Source organism: Dendrobates tinctorius, unplaced genomic scaffold (genome assembly GCF_039654945.1).
Source record: "Dendrobates tinctorius isolate UK_male_01 unplaced genomic scaffold, ASM3965494v1 ptg000001l, whole genome shotgun sequence".
Classification (NCBI taxonomy): domain Eukaryota; kingdom Metazoa; phylum Chordata; class Amphibia; order Anura; family Dendrobatidae; genus Dendrobates; species Dendrobates tinctorius.
Genome location: NW_027361669.1, coordinates 12,290,674 through 12,316,689, shown reverse-complemented (window position 1 = coordinate 12,316,689; position 26,016 = coordinate 12,290,674). Strand labels below are relative to the sequence as shown.

Here is a 26,016-nt window from a genome sequence, read left to right as displayed (position 1 = left end):
TCCGGCACTGCTACATCCACGTGCCAACCGCATCTACACTGCCCTGGAACTACAGCTCCACCTGTGGGGAGCTTTTACATCTTTGCTGCACCATTCCATCAGTCTCAGTGGATCTACATGCAGTGTCGGCTTAACATCTCACTTGCCGAACGCCACAGGTGGCGTCGCAAACTATTCCATTAACTATATTTCACCATTCAATCTCCCTTAATACTTGGGCGCCCAGGGCCACGGACCGGGTCACCGCTGCTATGACACATCCCGCTGACACCGGCCCGGTACCGAGTACCCCACAGCCCTGGGAGGGCGACCCACTTACCCAATTTTCCGTGGCAAAATTAGGGGCCTCGGCTTATACTCGGGTCAAGTATATATAGTATATTGTAGTAAGGGCCAGATTGGGGGGTGGTCCACTGCTTACCGCGCACAGACGACACAGAGACGAGACAGAGGCAGATTTTCGGGTACAATAGGTCTGAGTTTATTGGCCGTCCTCCTGACGACCCTAGCAATACACCGCAGCACCTTTACAGCTCTCTGTATTCAGGCCCGGGTACCTGCACCTTCCTTCTGTCGTAGTGACGTTCCTCGCGGCTCTTTCACTGGGGCTGCCCTAGGCGTTTTCGTAGCCTTAAGCTGCTGTAAAGTCCTGTTCTCACGCTCCCCCCTGCCATCTTGTTGTCAAACTTAGGTACTGCACTCCCATTCCATTTTCCCCAGCTATTTCCCTTCTACTATTACACGCATCCATCTTCAGTGCACCAACCATCCCTTCTCTCCCTACAGACAAGTCCGTCCGTCAGGTCACCTTCCCTACAATATAAATGTGGTATCGCTGTATTCATACTGGCTCGAAGAATAAAGCATGTGTGAACAGTATAATAAAAAAAAAAACATTTCCTGAATTACTAGTTTTTGTTAATTTTGCCTCCCAAAAATCGGAATAGAAAACGATCAAAAAATATTATGTAAATGAAAATGGTGTGAATAAAAACATCATCTTGTTTAGCAAAAGCAAGCCCTCACATGACTCTGTCAGCAGAAATATAGAAAAATTGCAGCTCTCAAAATATGGCTATACAAAAGCTTTATTCTGCAAAAAAAAAGTGTATTTTAGTGTGTGACAGCAGTCAAATATAAAAACTAATATAAATATGGCATTGCTGTTATCACATTATCCTGAAGAATAAAGTTATCTAATCTCTTATACTGCATGAGAAACCGTGTAAAAAATAAATAAAACCAATTCTTGACCTGATGTTGATTTGTTCATTTTTCCTCCCAAAGATAGCAGTAAGACTCGACTCTTATACTGCGGATAATTATTAAGGAAGCACTGCACCACCAGGTTCAAAGTGTGAGCCAGGCAAGGTATGTGTGTGAGTTTTGAAAGGGCTATGGCTGCCACAAAATTATGGCCATTATCACTGACTACCTTGCCTGCCTCAAGATGTAGACTGCCCAGCCATGACTCAGTTTGTCGCTGCAAGTAGTCGGCCAGTACCTCCGCGGTGTGTCTGTTGTCGCCCAAAGACATCATCTTTAACACAGCTTGCTGACGCTTACCACTAGCTGTTCGATAGTGGGACACCTCGTGTGCAACACTGCCAGCTGCGGATAGAGTGCTCGTGTGACTGCACTCTGTGGACGAGCATTCGCTGATGGAGGAGGAGGGTCGAAAGCCTACAGCCAACTGTTTCCTATACCGTGGGCTAGGCAGCACTGTTCCACTGCCGCTGTCCCCTGTGGAGCCTGCATCCACCACATTAACCGAGTGCGCAGTGATGGACATGTAATGGCCCTGGCCATGCCTACTGGTCCATGCATCTGTTGTGAGGTGCACCTTTCCACTCACTGACTGTTTTAGTGCATGGACAATGTGGTCTTTCACATGTCGGTGGAGGGCAGGGATGGCTTTTCGGGAAAAGTGCCGACTGGGTAGGTCATAGCGTGGGACAGCGTAGGCCATGAGCTCGCGGAAAGCTTCACTTTTAACCAAATGGTAGGGCTACACCCCCTGCCCATGTCCATGGCCTCTTCCACCATACTTCCTCATGTTTGGGAAAATGTACAAAAAATACCAGCAGAGAGATGGTAATGTATGAGGAGCGTCCACCTGTGTAAGGTGTATTAAAAAAATTAAATCTACGTATATATTTTGTTAGTCACAGACGCTCTCACAGTATGTATTGGACAGTAATCCAAGAAGCAGATATACGGAACTGTATCAGAAGTGTACAGATGTATACGTTTTTTGTGTAACTAACAATCTCAGTATATGTATTTACGGAGTGTCACACACACACGCTGACTCTGTATAGATGTGACTGTAATGCGAACGGCAGATATACAATACTGTTTGAGAATCGGACAGCTCTATACGGTGTCTGTATGGAAAATTGTAAATCTCCGTCTATTTTTATACGGAGTGACACACGCTGTCTCTGTCTAGTTTTGACCGTGACCAAACAGCAGATATAGAAAACTGTTTGAAAAGCGGACATGTGGCGCCCCTGAGGCTCGGTCGCCACAGAGGTACTGCACCTTCTCTAAGGTGTAGTGCCTGTAATGATGTATAGTAGGTTTCTATGAAGACAGTGGCTAGATGATAGAGTCACAGACACAGGTATACGTGAAAGTAGTTTGTATTAAACAAGCAGCACAGAACAGCACAGGTGCTGGCGGAGCCAGATAATGACAGCAGTGGTAACAGCAGCAGAACTCAGTCCAGTAGATAGCAAGTTGTACACCAGCACTATGTAGATGTAAGCAGACACAATCTTAAGAATGCAGGCAAGGACAGTCACTTAGCCCTCTCCCTTGCGGGAGGGGAATCTTCGAGCACAGTGCAGTGGCAGAGAAAGTCACTAGGTAATTGATACTGGATGTGTAAAGGTAGCAGGGATAAGTCTCTCAGGTGAAACGCACACAGCAGTCAAGATCTTCAGCGCATACCGTGAGTGCTGTAGTAGCGGTGAGCGGTGGAGGCAGAGCTGGAAGGAGCCTTCAGGCAGACACCGTCAGAGGGTCCAGGCGGCAGTAGGCAGCAGGTAATCCAGGTGGATTCAGCAGGAAGGAAGGAGGTAGCACAGCGTGCAACTCCCAGCTAGCAGATCAGGTACAGGACGAGATATACAAGCAAGGTAGTCACGTCCAGGAAAGCTATTTAAACCCGGCGGGCAGGACCAACAGGCGGTGATGTCACAGGAACCAGTATGGCCGAATGAAGCCAGGCTTAAGGGCAACAGTAAGGGCAAAGTCCGGAACACAGCAGAATAGGAACGATGCTTACATTATTCCCCCCTTAAAGAATGTCCTCCGGACAATCTTCGACCAGGCTTGTCCGGGTACCTTAGATGAAACTGCTCCAGCAGCCGCGGAGCACAGATATTCTCCACCGGTTCCCAGGAATTCTCCTCGACAGAGTATCCTTGCCACTTGACCAGGTATTGCAGCTTCCTTCTGAAGATCCGTGAATCCAGAATCTTCTCCACAACATATTGTTCATGTCCATCAACGAGCACTGGAGCTGGAGGAGAGGAAGTACGCCCAGGGAAGGAATTTGGTACAACTGGCTTTAGTAGGGAAACATGGAACACCGGGTGAACCTTCCAGGCAGGGGGTAATTTCAGACGCACCGCTACCGAATTCACTAGAGCCACGATCTTGTATGGCCCTACAAACTTCTGCCCAAGCTTGACAGTCGGTGCCCTCACCCTCAGATTCTTGGTAGACAACCAGACCGTATCTCCCACCCTATACACCGGAGCCGGCCTCCTGGTACGATCTGCTGCTCTCTTATACCTCTCCTGCGCTGTCGTCAAGGTGGTCTTCAGAGCTTCCAAATTCTGCTGTAAGAAAGAAAGATGGTCAGACACAGCAGGCACTGCAGCCTCCTTGGGGAACTGCGGCAAGATGTTTGGGTGGTAACCCTGATTAGCAAAGAACGGTGACTGCTTAGACGAGGAGTGCTGCGAGTTGTTATATGTGAATTCTGCCAGGGGAAGCAGATCTACCCAATCGTCCTGCAGATGACTTAAGTAGCAACGGAGGTACTGCTCCAGGGTCTGATTCGTACGTTCCGTCTGTCCATTGGTCTGTGGATGGTAAGCCGAAGACAGACTTACTCTAATATCCAGAGCCGCGCAGAAACACCTCCAGAACCTAGACGTGAACTGCACCCCACGATCAGAGATCACCTCATCCGGGACTCCGTGCAGACGGACCACCTCTTGAATCAACAAGTCTGCAGTCTGTTTTGCTGTGGGTAATCCAGCGCAAGGGATAAAGTGTGCTGCCTTAGTGAGGCGGTCCACGACCACTAGAATGGTGTTCTTACCCTTGGAGACCGGTAGTTCAACAATAAAGTCCATTGAGATGGATCTCCAGGGACGAGATGGTATAGGCAAGGGTTGTAACAACCCGGAAGGCGACGCACGAGGCGTCTTGAACCGAGCACATACCTCGCAGGATGACACGTATCCCTCCACGTCCTTCCGGTACGAAGGCCACCAGAAGTACCGAGCCAGGAACTCTTGGGTCTTCGTTATTCCACGATGTCCCCCAATCTTAGAATCATGGATCAGTCGGAGGACTTCAAGTCTTGTTACCTCTGGTACATACAGCCGATTCTCCTGTAACCACACGCCTCCACTGAAATTTAGGCTTACTTCGGGGGTAGGTTGCCTTAGCAACGGATCTGCTGCGTATGCTGCTTTGATCTCAGACAGAAGATCCTGATGATGGATTGCAGAGATGAAATGAGCGGGAGACACAACAGTACTAGGAGACGGCTTAATCACTTCCTCAGGAGCAGCAATCCTAGATAGCGCATCTGCCTTACCATTCCGTGCCCCCGACCTGTAGGAGATGATGAAGTTGAATTGGTTTAGAAACAAGCTCCAACGTGCCTGACGTGGGTTCAAACATCTTACGGACTGCATGAATTCCAAGTTTCGGTGGTCGGTAAGAACTGTAATCGGAGTTGAGGACCCCAGCAGCAAGTGTCTCCACTCCTTGAACGCCGTCACAATCGCCAGTAACTCCTTGTTCCCTACGTCATAGTTCTTCTGCGCCGGGGATAGCTTCTGAGAAAGAAAGGCACAAGGATGAAGAACTGCCTTCTCACCTCCTCTCTGTGACAATACTGCGCCGATGGCGACATCCGATGCGTCCACCTCAAGAGTAAAGCTCAGGTCTGGGTCTGGATGTCTTAAGATGGGAGCCGACACAAATTTGTCCTTCAGCCGTGTGAACGCCTCCTCCTGGGCTTGCGGAGTCCACTGGAACGGTACCCCCTTCTTAGTCAGTTGGGTGATGGGAGCCACAATCTCAGAGAAGTTACGGATGAAGCGCCTATAGAAGTTGGCGAATCCCACAAACCTCTGAACTTCTTTCACCGATCCTGGCGCTGGCCACTCCTGGATCGCTCTGGTCTTTTGATCGTCCATCTGGAGACCCTGTGGAGAGATGACAAAACCGAGGAACTGCACTGTTGCCCTGTGGAACTCGCATTTCTCCAATTTGATGTAAAGATGGTTATGCAGCAGGCGTTGCAGCACTGTCCTCACGTGGAGCCGATGTTCCTCGAGATCACTGGAAAAGATTAAAATGTCATCGAGATACACAACCATAAATACATCAAGCACATCTCGGAAAATGTCATTAACAAAATGCTGAAAGGTTGCAGGAGCATTTCGTAGTCCGAACGGCATGACCCGTGACTCGAAGTGTCCATAACGGCAGCGGAAGGCCGTCTTCCACTCATCTCCAGACCGAATTCTCACGAGATTGTAGGCTCCCCGAAGATCCAGTTTGGTGAATATCTTAGCCTGCTTCACCCTCTCCAGTAGTTCAGAGATTAAGGGTAGCGGATGCCGATTCATGACCGTTACCTTGTTTAAGTCACGGTAGTCCATGCAAGGACGCAGACCCCCGTCCTTTTTCTTCACGAAGAAGATTGGTGCACCCGCAGGAGAAGTAGACGGTCGGATGAAGCCCTTGGCGAGATTCTCGTCGATGAAGTCCTTCAAGGCCTTTAATTCAGGACCAGACAAAGGGTAAATACGCCCGAATGGGATCTCCGCCCCAGATACCAGTTCTATCGGGCAATCATAAGGCCGGTGGGGAGGTAACATATCTGCCCTCTTCTTGTCACATACCTCTGCCAGATCCTGATACTCCGGTGGTAATTGTCCCTCAGTCGTAGCTACTACCTTGGGGATAGCAGCGACCTTAGGAATAGCGGGGTTGCTGTTAGAACTTGGAGGGAACTGCACTTCCCTGGTCTCCCAGTTGATGCGAGGATTCTGAACCTGGAGCCAAGGTAACCCCAGGATAATAGGGAAGTGAGGAGAAGATATTAGTAAAAAGGACAAATGTTCCACATGTTCCTCTCCAATGCATACCTTCACCGACTCAGTCTCCATGGTTACCGGTCCAGATGTAAGTGGCGACCCGTCTACTGTCTCCATCAAGACTGACGACTCCCTCTTCACTGCCCTGATTCCATGCTTCCTTGCAAACGCGATATCCATGAAGTTCCCACTGGCCCCGGAGTCCAACATGGCGGCGCTCTCGACACACCGACCCTGGAAGCAGACCCTCAAGGATAGGTAATAGTGGGAATTCTTCTTAGTAGCGGAGTAGGAGGAAACGACGGATGTCATCGAGATCACCACTGCGTTCAATGGAAGAGATGCCAACGAATTCATATCGGCAAAGTCCAGGTCTCTCTGATTGTCTCTGCCCCCCGAATTGTTCAGATCTAGGACGCAGGACTCCCCCGCCTCGGAGTTACAATCAATGATAGCTGCAGCCGTCTTACGTCTCCTGACTGGACACTCGGAGATGAAGTGACCGGTCCCCCCGCAGTAGAAGCACAGGTTTTCCTTAAAGCGATGCTCCTTGCGGGCATCAGGAGGATTTCTACGTACGGCATCCACCTGCATCGGTTCGGGCTCGGGCTCGGGATTCCTCCTGCTGGTGACATCTCTGGAGGGAGAAGAGAACGGAACAGTGTTATTAAACCGTAGATCAGACCAGCGCTCCTGTCTGCGCTCAGAGAGTCGATTGTCAATGCGGATGCAGTGATTGATGAAGTCCCCAAGAAGCACGGGCGAGTCCCCGCGTGCCAGTTCATCCTTAACTGCCGTAGACAATCCCCTGCGGAAGATGGCCTGCTTGGCTGCCCCGTTCCAGGTGGTGTCTAAAGCCCATCTACGGAAGTCCAATGCATACTCCAGCACCGAACGCTTCCCCTGCCGAAGGGTCAGCAGCGTCGTCTCAGCAGTATTAGCTCGGTTCGGGTCATCAAACATCTGCGTCATTGCGGCAATGAAATTGTCCATAGAGTTAAGCAGAGGGTCGTCGGTCTCAATCAAAGGGTTGGCCCACGCGAGCGCCTTACCAGACAGCAGCATGACTATAGTCAGAACTTTGGAGCGTTCAGTAGTGAACTGTGGGGCATGAGCAGCAAAGAAGATCCGGCACTGGTTCAAAAATCCTCGGAATTTATCCCTCTCACCAGCGAACCGGAAGGGTGGAAGCTTCGGGAAGGTCGGTGTAGGATCCCGGGCAGCACCTGCTACCTGCGCGGCTGGGGCCTGTTCCAGAGCAGCAATCCGATCGAGCTGCATAGGAATCGCTTGCTCCAACGCCAGAACACGATCACCCTGAAGAGGAGCTGCTTGTTCCAGCGCCGTAATCCGATTTGCCAGCCGTTGCAACTGTGCCTCTGCTGCCCCGGCGTTGTGTTCGATACGTTGCTCCAGCGTGTCCAGCTGGGTCCTAATGCCTGCCACATCCTGCCGTATCAAAGCAAGCTGCTTGCTTACACGTTTCTCCAGGGACTCTACACCTGCGGTCTCCATATTGGGGGCTTGTATATCCTGTAATGATGTATAGTAGGTTTCTATGAAGACAGTGGCTAGATGATAGAGTCACAGACACAGGTATACGTGAAAGTAGTTTGTATTAAACAAGCAGCACAGAACAGCACAGGTGCTGGCGGAGCCAGATAATGACAGCAGTGGTAACAGCAGCAGAACTCAGTCCAGTAGATAGCAAGTTGTACACCAGCACTATGTAGATGTAAGCAGACACAATCTTAAGAATGCAGGCAAGGACAGTCACTTAGCCCTCTCCCTTGCGGGAGGGGAATCTTCGAGCACAGTGCAGTGGCAGAGAAAGTCACTAGGTAATTGATACTGGATGTGTAAAGGTAGCAGGGATAAGTCTCTCAGGTGAAACGCACACAGCAGTCAAGATCTTCAGCGCATACCGTGAGTGCTGTAGTAGCGGTGAGCGGTGGAGGCAGAGCTGGAAGGAGCCTTCAGGCAGACACCGTCAGAGGGTCCAGGCGGCAGTAGGCAGCAGGTAATCCAGGTGGATTCAGCAGGAAGGAAGGAGGTAGCACAGCGTGCAACTCCCAGCTAGCAGATCAGGTACAGGACGAGATATACAAGCAAGGTAGTCACGTCCAGGAAAGCTATTTAAACCCGGCGGGCGGGACCAACAGGCGGTGATGTCACAGGAACCAGTATGGCCGAATGAAGCCAGGCTTAAGGGCAACAGTAAGGGCAAAGTCCGGAACACAGCAGAATAGGAACGATGCTTACAGTGCCCCACCATCCAGGTAAGGTGGGAACTCCTTTCCACACTCCAACACTCGCACCCCACACAACAGGGTAGTTCTGCACAACCACATTGCGGCTCAGTGCTTAGAAAGTAGCAGAGTACCTTTGGTGGTTCCCTGCTTGGAACACTGGATGTGCTGGGAGGTGGGTGGAGTTAAGATACATAAAAAGAGTGGCAAAGTGTAGGATGACGAGTCAGTCTGGCAGAAGGTCAGTCAGGTAGGAAGTCACTCAGACAGGAGTGAGGATCCCTGGAAGAAGGGATGGAGGAAGGAGTGCTGCAGCTGCCTCAGTGATCTGAGCCAGCTGGCACGGGAAAGGAAAAGATGGAGAAAGACATAGAACTGAAACCTAAGCTTCCATAAGAGAGAGGAAGACAAGTACGGAACGAAGGAGTAGAGAGAACAGAGAGGACATGGGTTGGAAGAGGAACCCTGCCTATAGGTTCTCAGCGCAAGGCCGGGGCCCGGTCCCCGAGGTTGTATGGACACTTATGGTTCTGCAGCAGACACCGGTGGAGTAGTTGGCTGTAGATGCATTACTCCCATCTAAGACTTGGGGCACAACAGCAATTGGATGGAGAGCCGGGACTCAGGAGAAGGCTACAACTGTCTGCCGTACAAGTAGAGTTCTTGGGAAAATCTGACAAGAGGTACTCCAAAGTACCACGGTACTGGAGATCTTCACACATAAAGGCGCAATAGAGGAGACGCTCAGGAAAGGTACATGTTGGCGGAGTGTTGGAGGGGAGCTTTCCATCTTGCCTGGAGGTTGGCTGAGTCCCTGACCTGGAGGACACGGCACAGAAGCGGGCATTACTGACTGAGTAAAGCGTTGGAACTACAAGCCCTGGTGTCCTCCATTCCTTCCTGCGTCCGTCTGCCTGACACTGCTACATCCCCTGCGCCGGACGCTACACCACCTAAGTGTTCCCACATCTACACTGCCCTGGGACAACAGCCCTGCCTGTGGAGGGCTATACCATCCTCGCTGCACCACACCATCTGTCCTGGAGGATCTGTCTGCAGCGTCGGCTTAACATCTCCCTTGTCGAACACCACAGGTGGCGTCACGACCTATTCCATTCCATTAACTACATTCCCCCATTACTTGGGCGCCCAGGGCCACGGACTGGGTCACCGCTACTGTGACACATTCCCCTGACACCGGCCCGGTACCGAGTACCCCACAGCCCTGGGAGGGCGAACGAACTAGCTCTCTAAGGTGTAGGTCTGGAAAAATGGAAAATCTCCTCGGTTTGTTTTTCCAGAGTCACACACAGATAGCTTCTGTTTGTCCATGATACCAGCCAGTACACGGTAGTATGTGGGGAGCGTACACCGCTATACGGTGTGTGTATGGAAAATTGTCAATCTCCGTCTATTTGTATACGGACTGACACACGCTGTCTCTGTCTAGTTTTGACCGTGATCAAACAGCAGATATACTAAACTGTTTGAAAACTGGACAGCTTTATAAGGTGTAGGTCTGGAAAAATGGAAAAACTCCTCTGCTTGTTTTTCCAGAGTCACACCCAGATAGCTTCTATTTGTCCGTGATACCAGCCGGTACATGGTAGTGTGTGAGGAGCGTACACCGCTATACGGTGTGTGAAAAAATGAACGCTCAGTAACTCACCAGAACAAAATAATAAAAGTTGGAGTGCTTTGAAAAAAACAGTTTGAACAGCAGTGTGCACACAGCAATGCATCTAGCAGCCTAATCACCACCAGCGCTGCTGCACAAAACAAAGATCAGAAGCAATTTTTTTTCTTCCCTGCCTATCGCTCTCCCTATTCAGAATCAGCAGCAGCAGCACCTCTCCCTATTCTAAGATAGGAAGATAAAAGAAACCACAAAAGCACGCCCATAGAGCCTTACCAGTGCAGATATAATGAATATAAATTAAATTGTACAGGGTACTCACCCTCAATAGTTGTGTAAAGCCACAACTACTGTATGCGCTTAGTCACATGCAATGAAGCTGCAGCAGGATGGTGTAGACAGACAGCGTCTGCTTCCATTACTCAAGGAGGAGATCCCAAGAGGGAAAAAAACACCAGATTCCCGCACTGCTATATTTCAACCATCAATCCTGTACATTCGACCTGAAGAAGAGGTCACTGAATGGACCTCGAAACGCGTTGTCTCTGTATGTACCATAAATAAAGTACTGATATTGGAGCCAATTTCTACAATCTACTGGATTTCCTCTATTTGATGGTTAAAATATAGCAGCTGTGTTTTTTTCCCTCTTGGGATCTCCTCCTTGAGTATTCTAAGATAGGCAAAAGTAAGATGGCGGTCGATGGTCACGGCCTTTTATACCCACTGTGATGCCACACAAAGCCAGCCAATCACTTCAATGCCCTTTTATAATATGGTGGTGGCGGCTGTGCATGTCATCACGTTGCCCACAGTGTGTGTCCTCCATCATTGGCTGAGAAAAGGCACTGGAAGCATTATTTGAAATGCGACTTTGGCGCTCTGCTTGGCTACCTCATGGCCGACCTCACGCTATGGTCGGTGTTATGAATGAGTCACCGAAGGAGGAAAAAACAAAAATACAAGCTAAGTCCAGAAAACCGGAGAGGTTGGTAGCTATCGGATTGCAGACCCCTGATCCTATCCACAACAACTAACAGTAGCCGTGGGGGGTTCCTACGATGTCCTAGACCCCTCGATCACAGCCAGAGAACTAAATAGGCCTAAAGAAAGAAAGGGGAAATCTAAACTGCCCCAGAGCAGACCCCAAAGCAATACGCAGCCCCCAACATGTAATGCAAGCAAGATGAAAACACTAACACAGATAGAAAGATAGGTTGAGCAAACGATGGGGCCCAAGCTAACTAAAAAGGACAGGATAGAAAAGCTGCTGTCTGCAATCCATAAAAAACCTTACCAAAAAATGTCCCTACCGTCTGATAGGAAAAACAGGCCCTGAAGTCGCTAGGACTTCAAAATGACTATCAGCACTCAGGTATATTCTGAAGACAGAGCAAAGAGAAAAACTGATCAGAGACATAAATGGAACTCAGCACACCCCAGACCAGGGATGGCTGAACTCCAAAAAACAAGGTAAACAAAACAAAACTAATAAGTTCAATAGCAGAGCAAAAACTTATCTTTGGGAAGCAGAAATCAGACTGGTCTCCAAGAATCCAGCAGAGAAATCACCAGCGACTCAGAAGGGCGTCGGCTGCCTTATATCCAGTCAGAAGTTCCTGTTACCCAGTCATCATCAGGTGTTTGGTAATCAGCCTCACTACCTTCCTTCACCAGAAGAGGGAGTTCATCAGACATCGACGGTGAAGGGGAAAATGAACTCACAACAGGTCGGGTTTCGATTGGCGAAACCCGACTTTAGCTAAAGCCGGCTAATTTTTAATTTGACCGACCCGTTTCACTTAACTCTAATCTCCACCAATGGGAAGATGTCTGAGTAACATTCTCTCTCAGTCTTTGTTATTGTTGGGCTAAAACAAAATTTTTGATGTAAAAAGTTAATTATGGTATCCACAATCTATTCCAGACAAAATTGATCCCCAGAGTTCAGTTGGCGCTCCATCCCTTTGAAGCCCTTCCGTTTGTCCAAATAGTAGTTTTATACCACTTATGGAGTATCAGTGAGCTCAAGTGAAGTTGTACAGCAAATTGTATGGTCCATTTTCACCTGTTACCCTTATGAAAATGAAAAATTTTGGGCAAAACCAATTCTTTTGTATTCACGGCTCAATGTTATAAATTCTGTGAAACCCCTGTGGGTTCAAGGTACTCACCACACCTCTAGATTAGTTTCTGAGTGGTGTTGTTTCCAAAATGGGGTCATTTGTGGAAGTTTCTACTGCTTAGGCACATCAGGACCACTGCAAACGCAACATGACTTCTGTTATCTATTCCAATTTTGCGCTCCTTCAAAGCCCTACCATGCGCCCAAACAGTAGTGTTTTACCACATATGGAGTATCAGCATATTCATGAAAAATTGCAGAATAAATTGTAAGGTCCATTTTCTCCTGATACTCTTGTAAAAATGAAAAATTTGGGCTAAATCAACATTTTTGAGGCAAAAAGTCAAAAAGTAAAATTTTCATTTTTTTCATTCCACATTGCTTTAATTCCTATGAAGCGCCTAAAAGGTTATTAAACTTATTTAATGTACAGGGTGGGCCATTCATACGGATACACCTTGGTGGGCCATTTATATGGATACACCTGGGTGGGTCGACTTCAAAATGGCCACCATGTTCACCACCCATCTTGAAAAGTTTCCCCCCTCCCATATACTAAAGTGCCACAAACAAGTTGATATCACCAACCATTCCCATTTAATTTAGGTGTATCCATATAAATGGCCCACCCAGGCCTAACCTTATAAATGGCCCACCCTGTAGTTTTGAGCACTTTGAGGTGTGCAGTTTTGGGGTATTTTCTATCAAATATAGCCTTCTTAAAGTCACTTGGAACGTGATATGATCCTAACAAAAATTGGATTTGTAAATTTTGTTGGAAAATTGAGAAATTGCTTATAAACATTTAACCCTTCTAACTTTCCTAACAAAAAAAAAATATGCTTCAAAAATTATGCTAATCAGACATGTGGTAAATGTTATTTATTAACAATTTTGTGTGATATATCTACCTGGTTAAAGGGCATAAAAATTAAAAGTTTGAAAATTGCAAAGTTTTCTCCAAATTCTGATATTTCCACAAATAAATGGAAAGAAATGCAAGTCTTCCAGGTCCTGGAGCAGCAAAACAGCCCCAGACCATCACACTACCACCACCTTCATATTTTGGCATGATATTTCTTTTCTGAAATGCTGTGTTACTTCTACACCAGACGTAATGAGACATACACTTTCCAAAAAGTTCAACTTTTATCTTGTCAGGCCAGAGTATTCTCCCAAAAGTCTTTGGGATCATCAAGATGTTTTCTGGTAAAACCGAGATGAGCCTTTATATCTTTAATGCTCAGCAGTGGTTTTCATCGTTGAACTCTGCCATGCAGCCCACTTTTACCCAGTCTCTTTCTTATGGTGAAGTAATGAACACTGACCTTAACTGATGCAAGTGATACCTGCAGTTCTTTGGATGTTGTTGTGAGGTCTTTTGTGATCTCTTGGATGAGTCATAGCTACGCTCTTGGGGTAATTTTGGTCTGCCTCTCCTGGCAAACTCACCACTGTTCCATGTTCTTGCCTTTTGAAGATAATTGCTCTCACTGTGGTTTGCTGGAGTCCAAAGCTTTAGAAATTGTTTCTAATTTGTTCCAGAATTTCTTTGGATTGCGGCATGATGTCTAGCTTTTGAAGAACTATAGGTCTACTCCACTTTGTCAGGCAGGTCCTATTTAAGTGATTTCTTGATTGAGAACAGATGTGGCAGTAATTAGGCCTGGGTGTGGCTAGGAAATTTGAACTCAGCTTCCCAAAGATGTGATAAACCACAGTTAATTTATGTTTTAATAGGGGGTGGGCAATCACTTTTTTCACGCACCTCTAGATTTGGATTTCTTTTTCCCTTAATGATACAGTCCTTCATTTAAAATCTGAATTTTGTGTTTACTTGTGTTATCTTTGTCTAATATTTAAATTTGTTTGGTGATCTGAAACATTTAAGTGTGACAAACATGCAAAAGAATAGGAAATCAATAAGGGGGCAAAAACTTTTTCACACCACTATATAAGAAAAATGTGGATTTCTCTGGAATAAGAATTCAAATTGCATATATCAAGGTATAATTTTATCCAGCTTCCTATAACCTACATGCTCTGCAAAGTAGCTGCTTTTTCACCAGTGAATTTAGTGAAACAGTGACCCAAGCAAGTAAAGCAAATATCCTTTAATGTCCAAATACTGCATATATGCAATCACTCACCTCCGTGTTTCAGCCGTGAACATGACAATAAAGTCCTGTGCCGCTGGCACTTCCACCCCGTAAGTTCTTGAGCACTACAGTGTACATACTCATCACTGGCTCTGGCCTGCATTAGCTTCACACAGCTTGGTATACAACCACGGCACCTTAAGCTCTGCTGCATGTGAAACCAAATACAAAACATACACACCCAAACCTGATCTAAAAGTTTAAATGGGTTTCATGGACATGGGCGACTCCCAAAACCCGGAGTGGAGGGAGAGATCCATCCCACTACCAATCCTATAGATCGCTCCAAAAATATAAGCCCATGTTAGGTTTTCTTAAATCTGACTTGGTCAAATAGTTTGACCAAATCCACTCTCTCTTTTATTTTGCATTATAACCACAGGCGTGGCTATAATTACAATGCTCTCCAGCGGGTTGAATATGCCTCTACGAGCATCCATAACGACCCTCATATATGATCTCCCTCACAGCCCATATAGATAGCTTAAGAGGGTTAATCCTACTTACAGATTGCCTTTAATATGTGTTGACAACACAATCTTTACTCGTGCCACTTTAGAATAAATCATGTAGCTGAACTATGCAGTTTCCAATATTGCTTTCCCAACAGTAATCAGTTCATATTAATAAATAGGAGACAAAACAAAATCTGAACTAAAACAATAAAGCAAATTACACAAAACATTTAAACTGAACAACTGCTCAAATCAGACAATTTACCAGGAAATATATTATAATTTACCTAATTTAGTTTTCTGTGTTTTGGAATAATAGATCGACGACGACCTTAGTAGTGGCAGTAGGAGCAGGTACTATTGACCTGAACCCTTGTATGTCTGACCAGCATTGAACTGCGAGCAGATGGCAATGGGATTACACAGGTAATTATTTAATGCTGAGACAAAAACAGCCTAGTAATCCTCATTCTACCCTCCTACTAGACGTATGCTGTCCACACCCTTCTAACCAGAGGAGGTATCCGATCTGCCTGAATGCACCAAACACTGTGAGCAGGGAAGACTTCTCATACCAGAATCACAACTTTTTTTCAGAACGTCGCATTGTGCAAAGAATGGTGTATTATGGGTGAAGTAAAAAAGGTAAGTGCTTATGGATTTGTACATGATATATGTACAGTGGTGGTTGAAAGTTTGTAAACCCATCAGGATCTCCAATATTTCTGTCAAATGTATACAGAAATATAGAATATTGTAAGGGTTCACAAACTCTAAATCACCACTGTAACCATAGAAGCTGAATACTGACTGTATTATTGACTTGACTCTGGTTGTTGCATTAATTATCAATAATTATTATTACTGACAGATCCACATAATATAAACCACAGTTTGCTGGGAAGTATGTGATTTGCTCTTTGATCTATAGTTGTTATTTGGGGATTAAAGTTGTATTCTTAAATTTGAAAGTTATCCGCTATCCATGGGGTAGGGGTACACATCCCAATTGCTGGGACCACTGGAAATAGCCGAACACTGCACACGGCTACTCTCCAGTGCTTCATTAAGAATGAATGGAGTGGCAGTGTGCATGGTCGACAACCTCTCCATTCACACGGAGCTCTGAAAAATCCCAATTCTGTGGAACTATTGGACCTCAGCGATCGTGAGGTTATCCCCTATCTAATGGATAGGGTAACTTTCAAACGTGAAAATATTGCTTTAATCCTCAACTAATTATGGATCAAAACACACACCATTTCTCGGGATCGTGGGGTACCATTGATTTAGGATGAATACCAGGGGGGGGATCATTTTATGGATAACTAACTTGCTGAAGAGCGCAGCGTTGCCCAGGCATAGTAACTAACTGTGGTTAGTTATACACAAATTAACTAAATGGTTACCCAAGTATTGATAGTATTTTTATATCCGGCGCCATTTTGTTGAAGCAAAAATATTTTTTAACACAATATTAACCCCTTAACGAGTCCCGATATGACTTTTAACGGCGGCAGCGGAAGTTAAGGGGCCTTATTCCTCCTGCACCTAATGCTCCTTTTTTACACAGCCTCCTCCTGCACCTCACGCTCCTTCTTTAAACACAGCATTTTTCTGCAGCACAACTTTTCTCCTTTATAGTCACCTCCTCCGGTAGCACCTCACACTCCTCTTCCATATAGAATTGGAAACGCTTGATCCCGAGAGAAATTGCACTAATTGCAATAAAGCGTATCGTATATACAGCCTACTTCTACTGCAACACCACACATTTCTCCTTTAGACCTCATTCACACGTTATTTGGTCAGTACTTTTACCTCCGTATTTGTAAGCTAAAACTTGGAGTAAAACAAGCAGAGGAAAAGTATATTAGAAAACGTCACCACTTGTGTATTTTTCTCCCACTCGTGGTGTTGGCTTGTAAATACTGAGGTAAAATACTGACCAAATACTGAATGTGTGAATGTGGCCTTATACACAGCCTCCACCTGCAGCGCCTCACTCTTCTCTATACACAGCCTCATACTGTAGCAGCACCTCACTTCTCTCATTTTCCCATCACGCCTCTCATTTTCCCCCTCACAGCTCTTATTTTCCCCCTCACACCTGTCATTTTGACTTCACACCTGTCATTTTCCGATCACTCCACTATTTTCTCCTCACTCCTCTCATTTTCCCCCTCGCACCTCTCATTCCCCCACCTGTCATTTTGACCTCACACCTGTCATTTTACGATCACTCCACTATTTTCCACTGACACCTCTTAATTTGCATCTCACAACTTTCATTTTCACCTCACACCTCTCTTTTTCAACTCACTCCACTATTTTCCCCTCACTCCTCTCATTTTCACCTCACTCCTCTCATTTTCACCTCACTCCTCTCATTTTCACCTCACACTTGCCCAGCAACTTCCTGTTATGAGCACAGCGGTGTAATCCATGAGGCTCCTCTCTTTCCCTTGACGTCATGCCTCTCAGGAGCAACTCCATTCTAGACAGGACGGAGCTAGATGTGGCCTGTGTCTGCTGCACACTGATGCTCTGATGGCAGCGGTCCTGATTGTATCTTGCAGCGGCTGGGACGTTGCAGCCGGTGAGTTTTCCAGGGTGGCTTTCGAGGTGAATGTGTCTCCACAAGTGTGCCGTGTGGACGGGGCTTTGTGTGTGGAAGTGAGTGTGGCTATGTGGAGTGGGCGGGGTTATGTGGAGTTGGCATGGCATGATACACACACACTCAGCTTTATATACCATATTTTTTGGATTATAAGATGCACTTTTTTTCCCAAAAATTTTGGGGGAAAATGGAGGTGCATCTTATAATGCATATTTACCTTACGGTACCGTTCTGCAGGCCACAGGCTGGGATGAGGGGATGCCCGGCGGTGCTACGGAGGTGTCCGGTTCTGCTGGGGTGTTTGGCGGTGCTGCCCAGTGCTGCTGCGGGTGTCTATGGTGCTGTGGGGGGCTCTGTCCACTTTTTGTGAAAGGCCAGAGCCCCCCGCAGTTCCCTGGTTTCCTGTGCAGTGGACTCCGGGAAAATGGCCACCAGGGACAGCGCATGCACAGATGGAGATTTTGGCACCAAGATTTCGGAAGATGAGATCTCAGGGCTCAGCACCACACAGCACCTGGCACCTGCAGCGGCGCGCCGCACATCAGAATGCCCCCTTATCCCAGCCTATGGCTGCAGCATCACCCCACTTCTGCCTCCTCCAGCAGCGACCCTGGGACCCCGCTTCACCACAGACACCACCCCTGGTAAGCAATAAGAAGCATGGATTATAAGAAGCACCACCATTTTATTAAAAGAAACATTTCCTATTTTTCTCCTCAAAATTTGCGGTGCATCTTAAAATCCGAATATAGGAGATTCCTTTCAAAGGAGAATTTTGCTTTAAGCATTTAGAAAATAAGAAATGTTAGAACAGTCAAACAGGTAACAGTGACATATGCAGGTACAACCTGGCAAAGGTCAGTATCGTCCAGTCTGATTTCTCCATAGATGGGCTATGTGAGGACTATAGGACTGGTCGGTATGCCTTTTAAAGTAAATTCACACACTGAAGTGTGTTTTACTAACTAAACCAGAAAACTAGAGCTAGGGACAGACCTTGCTTATAGGTGAGCTGGGGAAGGAACAACTGGACACATAAATGGGGGTAATGTTGTGCAACACTCAGGGCCGGCCCGAACATATAGGCGAACTAGGCGGCTGCCTAGGGCGCCGACCCAAAGGGGCGCCAGAGAAAAAATAGAAAAAATTATAAAAAATCTTTTCAAAAGGCAAAAAGTTTTAGGGATGGAAAGAAAAGTGTACATAAATTTTTTTACCATAAATTTAAAAGAAAAACCGTTGAGCTTCAATTTACGCACGGAAAGGAGGTGCTAAACTGCGGACGTGAGTCGTTTGCATCGTCTGCTGACAGGTGTTTGATCCCGCGCGTTTATTTTGCTCCTAAGTTTTCAAATGTTGGCAAAGCAAAGCAAACAACCAAAAATGCACACTTAGCACACACTACACTAAGGGGGCGCCCGAGAGAAAAAAAATACGTATACTTAAAAGGTAGGTCTATTTTGCTCCTAAATTTATATCCCAAGTTTTCATCTACTGCCAAGAATAGTAGGGGCGCAACAAAATAGTTTAGCCTAGGGCGCTGTAATCTCTCGGGCCGGCCCTGGCAACACTGGAGATTTCATGAAGAGGTGGTGAGTCGCGTATGAGAGCTGGAAAGTGACGTCTTGGCACCTACTTAGGAATTAGTAGTATACAATAATTAAGGTGATGGTAATCCTGGGAGAATTCTGTTGGGATTACGCTTACATCACATTTCTAATTAACTAGAGACTAGAGACGTACTACTAGAGGTAATACTGATGTCTTCTGTGGAAGAGGGGATTTTGTGCCCTATTTAAGTGATAAATAGAGCTAAAAACTAATCTACTGGATTTTCTAGTTAAAGGGATCAATGATAAAGATCTATTGTTTCAATCACATTTTTATGCATACAAATAATGTACATCAGCTCACCAGGCATTACATGGTCATACAGCTGGTTTCAGAGCCAGGATTAAAGAGAAAGGGAAGCGAGGCCAGCATCCGGATCATTAGGACATCATTCATGCTTTCTTTCTTAATGTTAAAATTACAGAATGACTAGATTCCACAAGCATGAAACAGAGCCTGGAAAAGATCAATTAGAGTTCAGGACAAAAGAGGAGAACTATAGACTAGTATTCATAAAATATGGATTTATTAAGTGCAACATAATATTGCATTTCAAAAAAGAATCCCTCACCGGGAAAGTAGCAAATGCCTGGAGTATAATTAATAAGGATATGATCAGTAAGCATAGTATTACATGAGGAGACGAAAAACCAAGTGTAAAGACAAACCAATCGTACCATAGTATTAACTTGCTGGGTGCCTAGTCACCAGTACATAGAGCGGTCATTAATAAATAAAGGTGTTAAAACCTTGTAAGCTAGAACCATCGACGCTTAAGAAGTGTCCAGTTTGGTGTCCCTACGCCCCGACGTGAGTTTCGCTCAGCTTCTTCTGGGGGCTGACAGCACTATATACTATTAATTATGCACCTAGCAAGTTAATACTATGGTAGAATTGGTTTATCTTTCCGCTTAGTTTTTCCTCTCCTCATATATAATATACTAGCTGAAGACCCCAGCGTTGCCTAGGCATAGTAACCAACTGTGGTTAGTTATAACAAATTATAATGATTATATTGCACATAAAAACTGTGCATCTAATCCTATCCTGTGTGATACTGACTGCTGAGCCGTGTATCTAATCCTATTCTGTGTGATACTGTCTGCTGAGCCGTGTATCTAATCCTATTCTGTGTGATACTGACTGCTGAGCCGTGTATCTAATCCTATTCTGTGTGATGCTGTCTGCTGAGCCGTGTATCTAATCCTATTCTGTGTGATACTGTCTGCTGAGCCGTGTATCTAATACTATTCTGTGTGATACTGTCTGCTGAGCCATGTATCTAATCCTATCCTGTGTGATACTGACTGCTGAGCTGCGTATCTAATCCTATCCTGTGTGATACTGTGTGCTGAGCTGTGTATCTAATCCTATCCTGTGTGATACTGCCTGCTGAGCCGTGTATCTAATCCTATCCTGTGTGATACTGACTGCTGAGCCGTGTATCTAATCCTATTCTGTGTGATACTGACTGCTGAGCCGTGTATCTAATCCTATTCTGTGTGATACTGTCTGCTGAGCCATGTATCTAATACTATTCTGTGTGATACTGTCTGCTGAGCCGTGTATCTAATCCTATCCTGTGTGATACTGACTGCTGAGCTGCGTATCTAATCCTATCCTGTGTGATACTGTGTGCTGAGCTGTGTATCTAATCCTATCCTGTGTGATACTGCCTGCTGAGCCATGTGTCTAATCCTATCCTGTGTTCTACTGACTGCTGAGCTGTGTATCTAATCCTATCCTGTGTGATACTGACTGCTGAGCTGTGTATCTAATCCTATCCTGTGTGATACTGGGCTCCCCCTGCAGTCTGTGTCAGAGGGTGGTCTGTGTTGGCACGGTAATAAATTGTGTTATTTACAGCTTTACAGATGGACGATAACACCATAGAAATGATAAGAATAATAGGCCTCAGTTACCACAATGGTCTACAAAGAAAACTGTTGCTGAAAGCAACCAATCACAGCTCATTTTTCTTCTTTTAAACAGCTCTGGGACAGCGTGGCGAGTTTTGAGTGGCGACTTTTGTGTTTCGACTTTTATGTGGCAAGGTTGGTGTATGTGTGGTGAAATGTGTGCTGAGGGTGGTATGTGTTGAAGCACGTGGTAGTGTGTGGCGCATTTTGTGTGTGTGTTCATATCCCCGTGTGTGGTGAGTATCCCATGTCAGGGCCCCACCTTAGCAACTGTACGGTATATACTCTTTGGCGCCATCGCTCTCATTCTTTAAGTCCCCCTTGTTCACATCTGGCAGCTGTCAATTTGCCTCCAACACTTTTCCTTTCCCTTTTTCACCATTATGTAGATAGGGGTAAAATTGTTTGGTGAATTGGAACGCGCGTGGTTAAAATTTCGCCTCACAACATAGCCTATGACGCTCTCGGGGTCCAGACGTGTGACTGTGCAAAATTTTGTGGCTGTAGCTACGATGGTGCGGATGCCAATCCCGGACATACACACATACAAGCATACATACTGTGATAAAACACTCCGGGATCGGCTTTGCTGGGGTCAAAGGTCACGTTCGTTCAGCATGAAACTCAGGCGCAGAGCTGGGATTCGGGTGTAACTGACCCTGGGTCAGGTTTATTAACGGTGAAAGCAATGCAAAAGGAAATAAAACATAAAACAAATCCTTGCCTGTCCGGCACTAACTAAACAATGGACAACCTAACTACCAACTGGCGGGCTTCTCCCGTCCAGCCAAACCACAGTTGCAGTGGGCACTGCTTTCACTTACTGGTGTCTCTCACACAGACAGGCTCTCTGTGTTCCCAGGCTGAGACACTCACACAACTACCTGGCATCCTTTTATATCCACCTCCCATTATTCATTAGCAGGCAGGTGCGATACTGACCAGACTAGGCCACATAGGAAAGGAATCTGGGCGAGATATACCTGCCCTCATCCACTATTCCCACATGATTCTCACATATCCCCCCCCTCTGCTCAGACCACTCCGGTCGAGCAATGACACCCGCCAAACAGTGCACTCGGTACAGGGCATCTGCATTTCCCATCTGTACCCCTGGGCGGTGCTCCACCGTAAAAGTGTAGGCCTGCAGGGCAAGGAACCACCGGGTCACCCGGCTATTCCGCTCCTTGTTCAAGTGCATCCACTTGAGAGGGGCATGGTCAGTGTTCAGCCTGAACTTTCGGCCCACCAGGTAATATTTGAGGGCCTCTAGAGCCCACTTAATGGCGAGGCACTCTTTTTCTACGACTGCATACCTTTGCTCGTGTTTATTCAGCTTCCTGCTGAGATAGAGGACTGGGTGTTCCACTCCGTCCCTCACTTGTGAGAGTACGGCCCCGATACCGGTATCAGAGGCATCCGTTTGTACCACAAACTCGCTGCGGAAGTCCGGAGTCACCAGTACGGGCTGAGAGCAAAGTGCCCGTTTTAGGCTATGGAAGGCTTCTTCAGCCGCTAAACTCCATTTAATCATGACGGAGTCTTTCCCTTTTGTAAGATCCGTCAGGGGGGTAGCGATGGCTGCAAAGTTGGGTATGAACCGGCGATAATAGCCGGCAATCCCCAGGAAGGCTTGCACCTGCTTCTTGTTGACAGGTTGTGGCCAGTCCTGAACCGCCTGAATCTTATCAACCTGGGGTTTAACAACACCCCTCCCAATTACATACCCCAAATACCGTGCTTCTTCTAGCCCGATGTGACATTTCTTGGGGTTCGCGGTTAGACCTGCCTCCCACAGGTCGTCAATCACAGCTTGTACTTTCTGGAGATGAGTCTCCCAGTCCAAGCTGTAAATGACAATGTCATCCAAATAGGCCGAAGCGTACCGCCTATGTGGCCTCAGGACTCGATCCATCAGTCTCTGGAAGGTCGCCGGTGCCCCGTGCAGTCCAAACGGCATATACACATACTGAAATAAACCTTCCGGCGTAGCAAATGCCGTCTTTTCTCTGGCAGCCTCAGCCAGAGGGATCTGCCAATACCCCTTTGTTAGATCTAGGGTCGTAATATACCGGGCTTTTCCTAACCGATCTATTAACTCGTCGACCCGGGGCATAGGATAGGCATCAAATTTTGAGACCGCATTCAGTTTCCTGAAGTCATTGCAGAACCGGATGGTGCCGTCCGGTTTAGGAATTAGCACAATCGGGCTGGACCACGCACTGTGCGATTCCTCAATGACTCCTAACTCTAACATTGCCTTCACTTCTCGGGAAACGGCTTCACGGCGCACTTCCGGGATTCGGTAGGGCTTTACGTGAACTGTGACACCAGGTTCCGTTACGATGTCATGTTTCATTAGCATAGTCTGCCCGGGTTTTTCTGAGAAAAACTTTTGGTTGTGAAGTAGAAACTGCCTGACCTCAGTCTTTTGCCGCTCCGAGAGGGTCTCTGCAACCCGTACCTCCGGTACGGTATGCGAGCAGACAGGACGGGCCAGCTCCGCTGACAAGGCAGACCGATCCTTCCAGGGCTTTTTCAGATTTACATGATAAATCTGTTCAGGTTTCCGTTTACCTGCCTGGTATACTTTGTAGTTTACTTCACCAACTCTTTCCTTGATCTCAAAGGGGCCCTGCCACTTTGCCAGGAACTTACTGTCCACCGTGGGGACCAGGATCAACACCCTATCTCCGGGTGCAAACGTACGGATCTTGGCGCCCCTATCATAGATTCTTTTTTGGGCTCCTTGAGCCTGTATCATGTGTTCTTTGACGATAGGCATAACAGCCGCAATACGATCCTGCATTTGTGTGACGTGATCTATCACTGTTTTAAACGGAGTGACCTGACCCTCCCATGTTTCTTTTGCAACGTCTAACAGTCTGCGAGGACGTCGGGCGTACAATAACTCGAAAGGCGAGAATCCTGTGGAAGACTGGGTTACTTCCCTGATGGCAAAAAGCAAATACGGAAGTAAATAGTCCCAGTTCTTCCCATCCTTGTCTATCACCTTTCTCAGCATCTGCTTCAGAGTTTTATTGAACCGTTCGACCAACCCGTCTGTTTGAGGGTGATACACGGATGTGCATAACGGTTCGATTTGTAACAATCGGCAGAGCTCCTTCATTACCCTGGACATAAAGGGGGTCCCCTGGTCGGTGAGTATCTGTTTTGGTATACCTACCCAACTAAACACATGCACCAGTTCCTTGGCAATCGTTTTGGTGGCCGTGTTACGCAAAGGGATGGCCTCCGGGTAACGAGTGGCATAATCCAAGATGACCAGGATATGTTGGTGTCCACGTGCAGACCGTGGAAGGGGCCCAACTAAATCCATCCCAATCCTCTCAAACGGGACTTCAATAATAGGTAGGGGTACCAAAGGGCTACAGAACCGGGGCTTAGGTGCAGAGGCTTGGCAGTCAGGACAAGACTCACAATATACTCGAATATCGTGATGCATGCCTGGCCAAACAAAACAGTGTAATATCCTTTTGGTGGTTTTCTGGACTCCCAGGTGACCTCCCATCACATGTCCGTGGGCCAGGTCCAGCACCTGCCGCCGGTAGGGTTTTGGCACGACTAATAGTTGCACCGTATCTTCCCCCTTTTTCTCTATCTGATAGAGTAAATCATTCTCCAGAACCATGTAAGGATATGCCAGCCTAGAGCCAGGTTCTACGGGTACCCCTTTTATCACTTTTACATTTGTCCTAGCCTGAGAAAGGGTAGGATCCTTTACTTGCTCGCTTTGGAAGTCATCCTTCTGAACTTCTAAATCCGGCAAACGGGGAGGTGGACGGCTGTCGGCCTCCTCCTCTTCCCCGGTCTCCTCCGTATCACCCGCCATGACTGAAAACGGGAACTGCAGGTCATTTCCCGCAGACTCTTCCCCAGAGTCTTCCGGGGAGACCTCTTCCAGGGGTTCGGGACCCACACGCGCTCTGGGAGAAGAATCATGTACACTATTACCCTGGGGTATCAACTGATTCTCCCACAATTGCCAGAAGTGGGGAAAATCCCGGCCCAGGATAACATCATGCAATAACGCCGGGACGAGTCCCACTTTATGTTGCACAGACCCATAGGAAGTAGTAATGCATATGACCGTGGTGAGGTACGAACAGGTGTCTCCATGCACACACGTTACAGAAAATTTGTCTGATGGTCCAGTCGGGGCCTTCACCAGAGTCACCACACTTCCCGAGTCTAGCAATGCCACCACATTTTTGCCATCAACAGTTAAATCACACAAGTGTTTTTCCACATCCTTTTGACCGGCATTCACACTCACTACCCGTGCAACCATAGACATGAGGTTTTTAGAGTCTGTGACGTCGCACTGCATGGGTTCAGTAGTGACCGGACAGTTCGCAGCAATATGTCCCAACTCTTGGCAGCGGAAACACCTAACGGGCCCCTTGCTTAGACCATAGTTCGTTACTCTCGGCCTCGCAGTGCGGGCAGTCCCGTTTTCCTCTCCCACTGTCTTAGGGATTTTTCCATCTCCCCTACTCCCTGGAACAGTCTTACCGGTTCCACGTGGAGATGATGAAGAACGAGGTGGGGTAGCGTCGTCTCTGAGTCCTTCCGCCACGGAGTAACGTTCAACCAGATCCACCAGTTGATCTGCCGTCGTAGGATTTCCATGGCTTACCCACTTCCTCAGGGCTGGCGGTAGAGCTCTCAGGTACTTGTCCATGACGACTCTCTGGATTATCTCTGGCGCTGTCAGCACCTTGGGTTGTAGCCACTTCTTCGTCACGTAGATCAGGTCGAACATCTGTGACCGCGGTGGTTTATCCGGCTGATAAGTCCATTGATGCACTCTCTGTACACGGACAGCGGTCGTCACTCCCAGCCGGGCCAAGATCTCGGCTTTC

General features: G+C 47.0%; 1 protein-coding gene across 1 annotated transcript in view; it reads left to right on the top strand.

The window, feature by feature from the left end:
* Positions 1–13,291: 13,291 nt before the first annotated feature.
* Positions 13,292–26,016, top strand: part of LOC141082363 (ADP-ribosylation factor-like protein 3) — a 111,078-nt gene continuing 98,353 nt past the window's right edge. The window contains exons 1-2 of the mRNA XM_073566333.1: positions 13,292–15,406; positions 15,578–15,625. Of these exons, the coding sequence (XP_073422434.1) occupies positions 15,608–15,625 (18 nt within the window). The 5' untranslated portion in view covers positions 13,292–15,406; positions 15,578–15,607. The remainder of the gene's footprint in view (positions 15,407–15,577; positions 15,626–26,016) is intronic.